General features: G+C 33.3%; 1 protein-coding gene across 3 annotated transcripts in view; it reads left to right on the forward strand.

The window, feature by feature from the left end:
- The window catches only part of LOC105333235 (A disintegrin and metalloproteinase with thrombospondin motifs 9), a 76,657-nt gene extending 65,125 nt beyond the window's left edge, over positions 1-11,532 (forward strand). For 2 of the 3 annotated variants that reach the window (XM_011436110.4, XM_011436111.4), the window contains 12 exons: positions 3,273-3,437; positions 3,745-3,918; positions 6,057-6,227; positions 6,554-6,745; positions 7,912-8,047; positions 8,355-8,446; positions 8,553-8,635; positions 8,777-8,916; positions 9,108-9,202; positions 9,455-9,559; positions 9,753-9,861; positions 10,183-11,532. In XM_011436110.4, coding sequence (XP_011434412.3) covers positions 3,273-3,437; positions 3,745-3,918; positions 6,057-6,227; positions 6,554-6,745; positions 7,912-8,047; positions 8,355-8,446; positions 8,553-8,635; positions 8,777-8,916; positions 9,108-9,202; positions 9,455-9,559; positions 9,753-9,845 — 1,446 coding nt within the window. In that variant the 3' untranslated portion in view covers positions 9,846-9,861; positions 10,183-11,532. Of the gene's footprint in view, positions 1-3,272; positions 3,438-3,744; positions 3,919-6,056; positions 6,228-6,553; positions 6,746-7,016; positions 7,075-7,911; positions 8,048-8,354; positions 8,447-8,552; positions 8,636-8,776; positions 8,917-9,107; positions 9,203-9,454; positions 9,560-9,752; positions 9,862-10,182 lie in introns of those variants that run through there. The other variant, XR_900916.4, reaches the window with a different exon arrangement.
- The last annotated feature ends 3,164 nt before the right edge of the window (positions 11,533-14,696 follow it).

The raw sequence follows: 14,696 nt of genomic DNA on the forward strand, positions 1-14,696 counted from the left end.
TGCAAAATCTATGGATATAACAATGAAAAAGATGTTGGTGTGCTTCATTTAAACTCATGTTCCCTTCAGTCATGATCACAGCTCAAGTACCAAGTGCATGGAAAACATTGTCTAAATCCTTCTGGGGTGGGGGGAGGGGGGTTCCTTGCCAATGTTGTAGATCATGCAATCTCTAAAGATTACATTATTAATACTGTAGAAAAAACTTTCTGGTAATGGTTTGGAAACATTTGTTTTTTAAATTTTCATTATACAAGTACCAAGAAATATGAAAAATGTCTCACTCTTAAAATGACCTCTACAGTTACCATATAGTAACAACAGAAAATAACATCACAAAGAAAGGATTCTTGCCATTGATTGCTACGATTGGGAAGATTGGTGATGATGCTTTTTCATTTTATAATGTTGTTTTAATGTGTGCTTTGTTATTTTTCAGGTAATCTGTGGTGCATATTATTTTTCAGTATATATTTTCTAGTCATTTTAGGTGCAATTTTGATTGTATTTGGTTTTAACTGTGATACTATGATGATCTTTTGTTATTTTTAATTAGCTTATTTATATTTGGATATATTTATTTTATCAGCAATATTTATATCATTACGATAGTTTTATATATATACATATATTCTGCCAGACACTTTGAGTCTGTAATTTACTATCTTTATATTATGCCAAATGAAGATGTTGTACTTTTGTCATATTAAAGCTATTTTTGATACCACTTGTCATGTTTCTAAACCACTATGAGAAGGCAAATTAGAGAGAGTTCCATTCCTTGCTTTGGCAATGATACTCAACCACTTTATACCGTATCCACCACCCCTACCACCAACCACTTACCACCACCTAACCGATGCACTATGCCACCGAAACCATTGCACCACCATTCCCAAGTGTATATGAATTACTGATTCAGCCAAAGTAGTTGAATTTTATGTCATTAAGAAGTAATTTTCTCCACAAACTCATCTCACTTTTCCCTTAAGAATATTTTTATCAGGTATTTTGGCATTGTAGTACAGATGATGCACCAAATGATGGTAATTTATGATTTTGGCAGAATTCATCATTAAAATATCTCCATGACAATCATACTGTACTATGTACTTTTATTACAAAATGATATAAACTTAAAAGGCAAAAAACTTCCCATTTTCTTTGCAAATCTTTCATTGTCTGGGAATGTTGTATTCCGTATGAAATAGCTATTTTAATGACAGTGTGATAGATTGGAGTAAGGCATTAAGGTTTTATTAAATAATGAGAAGGTGCAAAATTACATAGTTTTTGTATATATTTTTATCACATTATTATCTCCAATCTGCCATTGTTTCCTGTGGAAGACTAAAAATAGTTACTTAAAAAAGTACATCGGAGGAATTATAAATGTTAAGAGTAACGCACAATGTCATGGAGCCCCATAGAGTTTATCTTCCTTCACTCCTAGAGAGCTTCCTTGTCAGTTTTTCAAATCTACAGTAGAACCCACATATTCTGAGCCTTGGATGCTTCATTATTCAAAACAAATAAATTTTGGAGAAATACCCTGCTCGCAGCCCCATCAGTCTTGTAGACACCTGACTAATTCTCTTAAAGTCTGCCTCATGTTCAGCAGGTAGCTCCACCCATAAATGTCAATTCTGGCCCTTCTCTACATACTTCAGTTTTGAAAACTGGCATGTGTTAGAAACGAGTGGATATTGTTGGAGTATGGCATGGAACTCTCTGCAAAATTTAAAAATTACAGTCCAACCTGGAATTACCGAATCCTTTTGGCAAAGATTCTTTCAAATTATCTATTACTTAAGAAAAATGATGATTGAAAGCCTTGAAATTTAGAAATGTGTGAGATTCCACGGTTTGGAATGTGTTTCATTCCAGCAGAGCTCGGGATGAACACCATTGTTTTAGTTTTGAAAAGCTGTTGTGCAGGTCTCAATAAGTGCAAAGTAATTCATGCCAGATAGACTAAGCATAAAAAAACAATTGAAACAATTTTTCAACCAAAGAGGCAAATAACAGAGAAACTAACAGTTCTATAGGACCATTGTGTCTCTCTTATTGCTTCTTGCTTTTGAATGTTTGAGATTAATGATTTGCCTTCTCATCAAGTGGTTTTGTCTAGAACTGCAAGCATTTGAACACAGAGACGAAAAACCCTGTAATGTTAGTTTAATTGACTCTTTGGTTCTTCTTCTTCTGTTTGTACATTTATTTTCATTTGTTGAATCTAGGAGAAAAAAAGGTTATTGTATAAGTGTGCTAGATCAGTGGATTCAAACCTTGGGATAATCCTTGTTTGTTTTTCAGGGAAAGCCACCTGTAATTTTACTCTTTAGAGATTCAAAAAGCTCTGTCTAGATTATTCCACAGAGAACTATTGTGATTGTTTTTATTTTGCAGCTTGTTCTATCATGTTTTAGCAATACCTCAAGAAACCAAAAAGGTTCTTCCAAACATATGCCTAATTCTGTATGCTTTTTGCAAAAAAAAATCTTTTAAGATTAATTACCCTTGAAATGGCTTGTAAACATTAATTATGAAGATGTTAAATCAAATTAATCAAACTCCATGCTGATAAGAATACAAGTGGTGCAGTAAATGGACAGGAAAAATAAGGTCTTGTCCCTCTTCTGCAGGGAGATTGATAGAAACTCATCCATATCAAAAGATTGATGCAGGGAATCATTCAAAGGGGGGCCATTATTCATGAGTATCCTCTCCCCCTTTGAGGATCTAAACTGGGCTGGGTAAAGTCATAAGGTTAATGAGAGTAATGGCCAGACAACCTCTATTCTTATCCTTGGCCTTGCAGGTTGCTTGTAAGGTCAAGATCCTTTTGCAGTTGACTGTTCTTTTTGTTACTTAAGTACCAAGGACAATATTGCAATTCATAGAGAATCTTCAGTTTGTGTTGGAGATAATATATGGTAGCGGTAGCTTCTGTATAGCCCTTTAATACTCATTCCTGTGTTATAGATAAGGTACATGTATATAGTCTTGTACCTTGACTTAGAATATACCCCACCCCTTGTCAGACTGGACTCATAGTAAATCTTTGTATTTACACTGTCAATTCAGAGCACAAGAATAATATACTAAAATCAAAACAAATGAATATATGAATATTCTGGATATGATGTTAAGTTGAAATTGTTCTCTTTTTCATCTCATTTACAACCCACCCTTAGGTTTTGCATTATGGTTCTTTGTATCAAATTGAGAGTGATCTTCAAACATAACTTACAGTATCTTTTTGCTTGCAGTGCTCAGTGACCTGTGGAAGAGGACATCAGCAGCGGTCGGTCAGGTGTGAAGATGATTCTGGAACGGAACAAGACCCCTCGGAGTGCCCGAGCGGTAAACCTAGAAACATCAAGCAGTGTCACATGGGTAGGTGTCCGAAGTGGCACAGACAGAAGTGGTCCAGGGTAAGTCTCTTATTGAGCTACAGTAAAACCTGGTTATGGTGAACATGGTTGTAATGAATTCATACTTACAGTGAAGTCAGATCTAGTTACCCTAAACTTAAAACATATCACAGATTTATTAGATAGAATGATTAGAAATGTGTTTTTAATGAATCAAAATTGTTTATGCCTGGCACTGCATTATCTGTTTGTTTTATAGTACTGTAATGCATCTTTATATAATTCATTCAGCCATAGTTGTTATATTCAGTGTATGATTACTGCACACTATTTTATAAAGTTATAATTAATTTGTTATTTATTTCAGTGCTCCGTTACATGTGGTAAAGGAGTAAAAACAAGAAATCTGATTTGCAAGACTCGATATTTCCAAGTTGTGGATGCCTCATATTGTAGTGCAAAAAAGAAACCCAAAACTCAGAAGGAGTGTAGCCGTCGACCATGTTCCAACTTTGCCTGGAAGAGGACTTCCTGGACTCAGGTAAGATTTGTCAAATCAGGCAGCAGCCTTGTCCAGTGTGGGATTTCCTAACTGGAAATATACAGTTTTGTCAATGGCTGGCTCAGTTCAATAGGAAGCAGTTCTAGTAGAGGATACAGTCAGTTGGTGACAATAGTTGCTTACAACAGAAATGAAGTATACAGAATTCAGTTGATTTTAGACTCAGTTCTTATGAAACGAAGTATTGACAGACCCATATCTAAGATATAGGAAGAAATGATTAATCAGAAAGTTAAAAACTGGATAAATGGGTTGGAATGAGTCTGTTGGTAGACCTATTGTGGTCACTGTGGCATCAGTCATAGAAACTCCTCTCTCTCTCTGTGGCTGCTGCTCTATTGGTGATGGCTCAGTTTTAACAGTTTAGGATCGACTCCTGTGATAGCTGGTTCCTCACAGTCAGACATGTCACACCATCCACACTGTACCCACTGCTCCCCCCATTTACTCCACCATGATCAACATGTCAAGTGGTTTGTTTGGTTTACCAAACATCTAGTTCCTACATCCATAATTTCTCACAATTCTTTAATCTTCAGAATTATGGTTAAATTATTGCTCTCAAAAGAGGATGAGCATATATCATTAAAAAGATATTTGCCAGGTCTCACTGCTGGGAAGCTCTAGATGTAAGAGTGTGTGGGGTGGGGGCTGACTGTTCTAGTATCAGTCTTTTAGTACACTAGCCCTTGTACCGGTACAGTGTATGACAGACGTCAGAACAGCAGACTGTGAGCTGGTGTTTGATAAAAACATGTTTGTATTCCAACTGTGTCAGGAATGCTTTTTGTGTAGTTATTTGCACTCTTTTTACATATCTAGTACAAAGATAATGAATCAATTAAAGATAGGCTGTTATTTCATGAAATTTTACTCAGAACCCTTTAGTGCTAGTAAATGACTTCACTGTTTTCCAAACAACCTCTGCAACAAAAAGCGTTCCTTGTAACACACTGTAACATCTATCCATTTCATGGGAGCATAAAGTTAAATGAGGTACTTAAATTTCTGATCCCTCTTGAATTTTACCAATAAACTGTCCTAGCTTTAAGTTCGCTGGAAATCATTTTTGTCTGTCTAAGTTTTTCATTCCTAAATGATTGTTACAGATATTGGAACATGTAAAATTAAGAAGGGCATTGCTCTCTGATTATACAGGAAAATCAAGGCCAAACTTTAATTGGATGTCTGTATGATTATTACAAAGGAATATAAAATATGTGAGAAAATAACTAAATAACAACAACATCAGATTTTCTTTGATATGCCAACCAAAAAATTGAATAATACTAAGAAGGTGTAATTTAGAAGAACATAAAAATGGATGAAAAAAATGAGAGGAATTTAATTTGTATTTCTGGGATTGCGTCACGATTTGTAGATTGAATTAGTGTTTGGTTGTGATGGAGGAGGGTCTGTCTGGGAATCTAGGTCACACGGAAGCTTGCTGCTCGCGACCGTCTAAGTATGCACTATTGCATGTTCTGAAGGTTTGGAGGAGGAATTTAACACCCAAACATGGAGAAACTATCAGAGAGGGCATGCCAGTATTGCAGCATTAAATGAAGGCTCCAATAAAGAGATGCTGATTTGAAAGAGAAAGTGGAAGATAAAGAAATTTGATTAAATGATCTGTACTTGTTTCCTTCTAATTAAATTTGTTATGAAGTGTCAGTTTGGAAATTCTTGTGTTGGATGAACTGTTCATCATATATGTGTACTATTATTCACATCGCCTGCACTTAAAGTTAAGGTTTTTAGAATGTATATGATTCAGAAGTTCAAACTTTTTCACAAGTTTTTGCAAATGGCTGTTTAGTTTTTTTTTAAGGTAAAATAAGATCCTGCCAAGTATTTCGTGTTTTATATTATTTGTTTTATTAATATTAAAATCATAATTCTGTAGTTCAATGACTTTTCTTTATTATCTTACTTAAAATGAAATTTAATTTGATAAAAACTTTACATACTGGTAAAAAAAATTCTATAATGACAATTTTTACTTTACTATGCAAGACTATTTTTTTTTAAATGGAACATTGAAATCGAATTTTTTTTTTTGTCTTTTATTTTTAACATTATGTTGATGTAACAATTTGTAATTGTCCTTGTTGCAGTGCTCCCAGACCTGTGGCTTTGGTACAAAGAACCGTGAGGTGTACTGTGTGGACCGCCGGGGACAGCGGGTGGACGCCACGTTCTGTGGTCAGCTGCACAAACCCAAGTCTCGGCGCCGCTGTAATGAGTTCCCCTGTCCCTACATCTGGAACACTTCTCCCTGGTCAGAGGTATGGGCAACCAATCCTTGGTTTTAGACTGGGATTTTATTTATGGTAGAAAAATAAAACATATCAAGGAGAATTTATTTTAATGTATATTTTAAAAATTGAGACTTTGTGTCACTCCTTTTGCCTATAGAGAATAGTGGTTGTTGCTCTTTCTTGATCAATGTGTAAAGCTGCTTAAAAATTCTATTAAGTTAAAGAATGCTGGTTAAAAAAACATTAAAGCAGCAGTAATAAACTGTTTCCATAAAAAAATGGTGCAAAAGAGTTTTTTTTACTGTGTTAAGGAAGATAACTATGGTTTAACTTGAGGCTTTATACATCTACAGTGCAATGCTACCTGTGGGAATGGTTTGCAAACCAGAACGACTGTCTGTCAAGCTGTCACGAAGGAGGGGTGGGTCCTGCCTGGATCTGTGCCCTACGGCTGCCGCCCTGAGGAGAAACCGCCCACTGTACAGCGTTGTAACTATGGAGACTGTGGCTCCGCCCATCATTGGGCTATGGGGTCATGGGGGAAAGTAAGAACCTGCATTAGATTCTTTTAACAAATAAATAGAATTAATCACTAGAAGCACAATTTTCTCTTAAGTTGATATATTCCTTTATGCATGGTTAGGTAAATAATTAATAGTTCATTCAAAACTAATGTCAACTAACTGATTTATATACTTGTGAATATATTATATACTAATTTATGATAAACTTGATGGGAATTCTACCTTTCAAGTGTCCTCCCTGTTTGATGTGTGTGTGTTTTGAGGTAATGGATGAACTATGTTTATGTTTTAGCACTAAATCTCTTGCACTGTTTCCCACTTGGTGGGTGCAGTTAGCAAGGTCCAGGGGAGTAAGTAGTTTTCACCGCTTCAACAAGCACTGCAAAGCCCATCTATTGCTTTATGAATAAGCCTGCTTCCAATGTCTTCAAGGAGTTGAAAAACTTGTTGTTGGAATGACTAAAACTTATTTTGACCATCCATTTTTTTACCTAAAGGAAGTTTGTTATTATTGTACCATATCGATAAAGTTTTTGTTTTAAAATAATGTTTTTGAATATAGGCAATTTTCACTTAAGTTGATAAAGAACGATATTCATTTTGATGAGATGCTCATGAGACATTAGGAGACAGGCTTACAATACAAGGGACACATGATGAAACAATACAATGTCCAATGCGTAAAAGCCCTTTGCACAGTAGCTTTTTATGCTGTATTAAATCAGCAATATTTGAGAAGGAGTGGCTAGATTTTAAATCATTTACTATAAGGAGCTTTTTATCAAGTGGATGCCAAGACCACATTTTCAGAAAATGTTTTAGCAGCCATATTTTGCATCTTTTACATATGATATTTGTAGAAGTAAATGAACAGATTAAAAGGTTGAGTTTAGTTATAACTAGTTTTTAGGATTTATTATAACAAAGATAAAAATCCTTTGGTATTTGGTGTAGCAATTAAAAAAAATTAGATCAATAGATATGTTTATAAATGATAAATTGCATTGTAAAAATGGTGTGGTTTACTTACAAAAGGATAAAAAAGGATAGAGATTTGCAATAGGTCATATATAAATCATTTATTATCAGATGATTAATAGTTAGTCTATCATTAAAAGCGTAATTTTTAAAAGGGAGATTGATAATGCAACCTAACCCTGATTTTTACAATAATTCTTACCATTCAGTGTTCCGCACGATGTGGTTGGGGTATTGAGAGGCGTCTCGTTCTCTGTGTCGACGTCCTTGGAAGGCGACAATCTCGGAAACGGTGCAACCCTGAGTTACGACCGGAGGCTCAACAGGACTGTTACACTGGACCATGTAAGAAAGATTTCTGTTCCCAAAATATTGTAGTTTAGGGTAAAAATATCAATATTTTTTTTAAAGCTATAAATGCATAGATTTTTGGAAGGAACCATGCTAAATTATTTGTACTTGAAGGAACCATGCTAAATTATTTGTACTTAGAATATCATATATGATATTTCTTATACACTGCTAGAATATCATATATGATATCTCTTATACACTGCTAGTTTTATAATCTGGCCAGCAAGATTCATATCAAAGGTGAAATCTGATTATCAGGTACTGTATCAATTAATGTAAAATCCATTAAATTTTCCAGGCTATGCAAGATCTTGTGCAGAACTCAAGGAAAAGACCAAGATTCGTCATGATGACACCTACAGTTTACTGGTCAATCGAAGAATACTCCAGGTAAGTCTGGGTTTTACTGACCCAGTTGAATATAAGAGAAAAAGTACAATAAAATAAATACTCATTGGAATAGTCTATATATAATAGAATTTTCACTTTTTGACAGATATATTGCAAGAATATGAGGAAAGAGCCATTAGAATATGTCTCCTTAACAGCTGACAACTTTGCTGAAGTCTATGGTTTGAAGTAAGTAAATAAATATATCTCCTATTCATGCAAGTGCATTATGATATAATCATTTTACTTTAAGGTTCAGTGTTTTCAGGAATTAATTGAAGATTGTCCATAGTATGTTTTTAATGTGTTACTTTTACTTTGTTTTTTTAGGTTACAAAGACCAAATAATTGTCCGAATAACGGCACAAGGCCAAAGAATTGCAAGGAATGTAGAAGCAACCTCTATAAGGAGGCAGGCAACACCACATACACCAAAATACGCATTGACCTTACCTCACTCAAAGTCATCAGTAAGTATACTAGTTGTACTCCAGACTACTTGAAGAAACCAAAAAGACTATAACTGAATTGGTGCCATGGTCTGATAAAAGCAAATTATGTTTATAGTTTATTTTTTTTTTTATTTCAACAAAATCAAAATTTATTCTGTTGTTAAAGAGGGCAGTAATTATAAAACATGCATTCCATGTATCTATTTTAGCCAATGACTCCACATTTACCACTGGCAGCTATGGAAAGACCATTCCGTTCGCCACGGCTGGTGATTGTTACAGTTCCCAGGGGAATTGCCCTCAGGTATGTTACCCATTCCATCCCTGCAGATTCAGTGGACATATCTTATAGGGAGACCCTTTTTTTTTTTTTTTTTTTGCTTTTTTAAGAAATGAATTTAGATTCTTTATAATACTTCAATTCTTTATCCTCATGAAATGATGTGGTGTAGCTCCACATTTATAAATGCCTAATATAATATTTTTATCTATTATGGCAATATGCTAAAACAACTATGATACAGTGGTTACAGAGTTGTTATGTGTTGTGTTGTAGGGACGATTCAGCATCAACTTGGCAGGGACAGGATTTATAGTGTCCCAGAACACCAGCTGGTCCCTCAGGGGTCCCAGCGCCTCCAAGAATATCCAGATACTCAACGTAAGTAGTTCATTTACCACAATGAAATGAATTCAGACTCTGAGATAATTGTCAACTGTAAATTAAGGTTCTTACCCGAAAACAGTTTTCTTTTAATGATTTGATGACCTTATGGCACTTAAAAATTTCCTTAATTGTACTATTTTTAAATATGATCATAATTATGTGATATTAATGCTATTTCTGGTTACAGGACGGTGAGTTGGTGCGTGGTCAGTGTGGAGGGTACTGTGGTCAGTGTGTCCCTGACCCCGGCTCTGGACTCCAACTGGACACCCGGCATTGACCAATGTCCTGAATAGGTCAGTTAATGAACCACAGATACCACTAGTACTAGTCCTAGGTTGAAATCTTATTATGTGAAGTCTCTTTAAGATACATATTGAATGTTTATAAGACACACCAATTAAATTAATACTGTTAAAACACAAATATTTGTTGGGGTTTCAATGACATTTCTTTCTTTTATAAAATGTATCAGCAATATTAAACCCGTATCAAAATTAAGAATGATAATTTTTATAGGAATCACATCAAATTCCCACTAAAGCATTGGATGTTTAATATAAGGGAATCCTATTTTAGGTGTTTGCTAAGTTGTTTTATCATATTCAATTTTGTAGGCAATTGGTTTTAACCAAACTTAAACAAGCAAATCCTCCAAGTCCTAGTGCCTGACTCGCTATTCCGTCCTTGGATCCCCAAATGTCTCGAGAAGTCTCAGTTGTATTCAGGTAGTCAGGGACATCCCGCATGGGAACACAGGGTGAGATGCAGCTCGGTCAAAGGTTAAAGGTCAAGGAGCAGGTGCTCTGAACCCTAGCTCTCTAAAAGAAGTCCCTTTACTCCAGGAGAAGGTATTTGACAGAGGCCCTGGAAGCTGCAGCAAAGAAAATCATGATCTCCAAGCCAAACCAATGTTGCATGTATTTATTGTGATCTGAACATTTCACTAAATGAGTTCTCATCTGTCACCAATCATCTCTGTACATAATTGCAAGAAACCCATCGCCTTCCTATGTAAACTCTATGCATTTACTATTTAATTTTCAAGTATACTGAAAACTACATTGAATTTTTTCATTATCATTATTATCATTTTCTGGGAAATGCTGTAATTTTTCCTTATGTTTTCACCAATCAGGCAAAGCTTTGATGCCTGTTGGGAAAACCTTTTTTCATAATTTGTAGCAAATATTTGGTTTAAATTTTAATTCATATTAATTATCAGATAAGTTCTCATGATTATTCAGACCATAGAGAATATTGAAACAGGGTAGTACAATGCCATGTAGGATGAAACAGATGTTAATACATGCATGTATGTGTACATTTTATACACGGTTGATAACAGTGGGAAGTCTGTACTCTGTCGGTTCATTTTTTTGTCCTGACTCAAGAACAACAAACTACATCAGATTGGTTTTTTTTGTAAAGATATGTGTAGTATATATTCATGTGCAATATTAATAATTATATCAGTAGTGCTGAGAACAAATAGTTGTAAGATGGAGAGGCATCCAGCAATGATTGTCGGCATGCAGCAAGAGTAGGTGTAAAATTTCAAATGGTTGGTTTCAATTTGTTGTAATGAATTTTTATTTTTTGTGTTTTGTTAAAGGGGGGGGGGTTCTTGAAGAAAACAAAGAAAACTGTTATTATTTCTAATATTTTAAGAAAGAGATCTCTTTTTGAAGAGTGTTTGCTCTCTTTCTCTTTTGAAATGAGGTTACTGGAGTCTGAAAAGAACAGACCTCTAGCAAAGTCAGGCTTAATTGCTGCTGAAATATATAACAATCTCAGGCTCTCTTAAAATCAAAAGTAATATGTAACATCACTGCCATTATATTCTTGTCAAACCAGTTTTGAAGTATGTTTACTCCCAATATTTATGTTTTACATTATTTGAAATGGAGACCAAAATCATATCTATGAATAAATCAGTTATACCCGAGGATTATTTAGTTGATAAATATGAAAATGCTTTATTAGCCAAAAATAAAAAAAAAAGGGGGGGGGAGAGATTGGAAAAAAATATGTCTGAATAAATATTGTGGTAATAATTTTGTTTGATTTTCATATATAGATTATAACACATATTTTGTATACCTTACCCTGGGTCAAACCTCGTTGAAATAATCTGCATTGCGTGGGGTCATTATCATAAGCATTAGTAGTAATTTATTCAATTTATGCTATACCGGTTTTATTTTAATTATACTTTTAGCTGTCTTTTGTTATAAGTTATAGGTAGTTATCATTTTTTAAGTTATGCATTGAAATGTTATAGGTTAATAGCTTTAATAACCTTTACATACTCCTTCAGTGAACATTGCATTTTTAAGATATAGAAAGCACAACTGCACCAATCTCTTAACTATTTTTTGTAGCTAATATATTAATTAAGTGCACAATTTAATCAATAGTTGAATAAAAAAACTCACTGCCCCATTACTTATTGATGCAAAGTTATTTTCTTCAGAATATACATAAGACAAGTTGCAGCTGGTTTCATATTGTATGGATGTGATATTAATAGATTCTAACATTATGTAAACTAAAAGGCCAGTTTTTGATATACTTTAGCTGCAAAATGCAATGATATACCTGAACTATTTCATACGCTGTGGAATCAATTTTATTTCTAGGAGTCAATGTTTGTTGGTAGCCAAAATGTTCCTGGTTCGTTTGGATGGGAGTTATTTTGTTGGTAGCAAGTTCGTGATAATTTTGATAAATATTGAACAAATGACTGTGTATATACATTCGTGCGGATGTAAATTCATGGGCAAGGGTTACCCACGAAAGCCACTAACATTGGTCCCCTATGAACAATGACTCCACAGTAAACCTAAATTGTAGGTGTTTTAAACAGTTGTAAATGTTATGCATATTAATTTCCTGAATATTTTAGGATTACTGAATTTTTTTGAAACTTGAAATGTTGCTATTTTTAAAGCTTTTTTTATGAACATGATTTTATTATTGCGACATTTTTAAAATTGAGTTTTGACTCATGTCATGTTTTAATTAGGTAGAATTGTAAATATGGTAGCTTTTTTATATAATTTATAAACTTGTACATATGAATTATTTATATGATTGTACATAACTTGTTGATGTTCTTATTATCTTGTTTACTATGTTTTTCTAGCTGTGAAACATGTCCCATGTACAAGTAATATGAAAATAATTGATATCAAATTTCATTCAGATCGTTTTTGAAAATTTTTTTTAGATAAAAATGTTTAAAAAATTACCATTTTTTAAAGAAGATGCTTTTCTTGGCTGATTTATTATCATTTTTTGAAATAATTTATCACAAAACTGTTCATTTTTATTAGGTAATAACAATATAATGGTTTTTTTTTTATAACTTGAGTTGATTATACAGGGATTAGACAAAGACTCCAGTGTGTGTACATATTTTTACCTATGAAGCAGCCCCTGGAAGAGACCAAGATCTCAGCTTTACTCTGATGCCAGCTGTTGCTTCGTCTATGATATTAGTGTGAATGTATGTTCTTACACCATTATGTTCATGTATGAAACATTTCTAAATATTTATTTATAACATTATCTGTGTCAGCGTTTGACAGGAGATACAGTTGGTTTTTTTTAATGAACTTTGAGCAACGTTTTCTTGTATAATGCAATACTAGCTGAAAATGTATTGTAACGAGCAAATATTGTGTTCTTGTTAATTTCATTTTGTTTGAATGTTGTAAATTCTCCTGACTTTGGTTATTGTATGATGGTTGTATTATTTTCTTTTCCGTTGAAATGTTAGACAGTAACTCAGACACTGTAGGATATCTGGATGACTGATGTGACACAACATGTATGTTTGTTCAAGGGTAAATGAGTGTTATGAAATGTTTTGTGAATTTATTAATATTGTTTTTTTTTAATATTTAAGAAATAAATTATCTGTAACGTAACATTTAATTGTTTTATTTGTTAGCTATAACTAATATAATATCAAAATGAAACTTGAAGCAACTATAATCTCTATTCACATTGTCGAATTAAACAGTGGAACTTTTTTTTTCTATTCTTTATTCACTCAAGACCAGTTCACTGGTATTTGAGGTTCAAAATCAGTATATACAAATGTACACGAACACAGTCAAGGATCACATGTACAGTAGGAGTAATAATGATGAGAAAAGGTTAAAATCACAATACAATAGGCTGTTAAAGTTGGTTTTTGGAAGAACAGACTATTTAAAAATTTCTAAATAAATATTGACAAGTTTTTTAGTTTTTCGACATTGAAAGTATTCATGAGCTCGTTAAATTTTATAATATTTGGGTTTTCATAATATCTCTTGGGCAAAAACATTTTTCTATGGTTTACAAAATGTGTACATTCTAAATTATAATGAAATTCATCCCCAATACTATTAGAATCACACATTGTACATTTTCTTAATTTTTTTCAATATTATGCCATCTACCTGTTTCAATGGGGAATCGATGATTACATGTTCGTAATTTTGTAAAGGTGATCCGTAGATCTGTAGGTAAAATCAACAAGTACTTTTCTAAATTGAGATTTATTTTAAAAATTCTATAATTAATACATTTTGGTGAGTTATCTACTATACTTCTCCAATCTTGTACAAATTGATTTTGTAATACATCTGTAACTATTTACTTAAGCCAGTTATAGCTACATATTGTTTGATTTCCCCATATATAAGACAACCCGCACGAGTTGAGTATATCATGTATACATTTTATCCATGGATGTATAAAAGAGCCATTTTTGTAATCTATAAAAATAACAATAGATTACATTAGTGATTTTTCAATCGTGGGCTGTCAAAACTTTTGCCCAGTACATTATCATTTTAATTTTAACAAAGAGTGACAATGGATACCTTCCAGTTTCTCCATACACCATACAATTTGGAGTACTAGATTTAAGATTAAGAATAAATTTCAAAAATTTTAAATGTACCTTTTCAATAATATCTAAATTTTCGTAACCCCACACTTCGCACGAGTAAAGTAAAATTGGGTTAATGACCTTGTCAAATAGGTCTAACTGACAATTAATTGGTAGGCTAAAAAAACGTATTTTTCGTAAAACACCATATAATGCCTTGTTCTACTAAATGCTTTTTAGCAT

Source organism: Magallana gigas, chromosome 4 (assembly GCF_963853765.1).
Source record: "Magallana gigas chromosome 4, xbMagGiga1.1, whole genome shotgun sequence".
Lineage (NCBI taxonomy): Eukaryota > Metazoa > Mollusca > Bivalvia > Ostreida > Ostreidae > Magallana > Magallana gigas.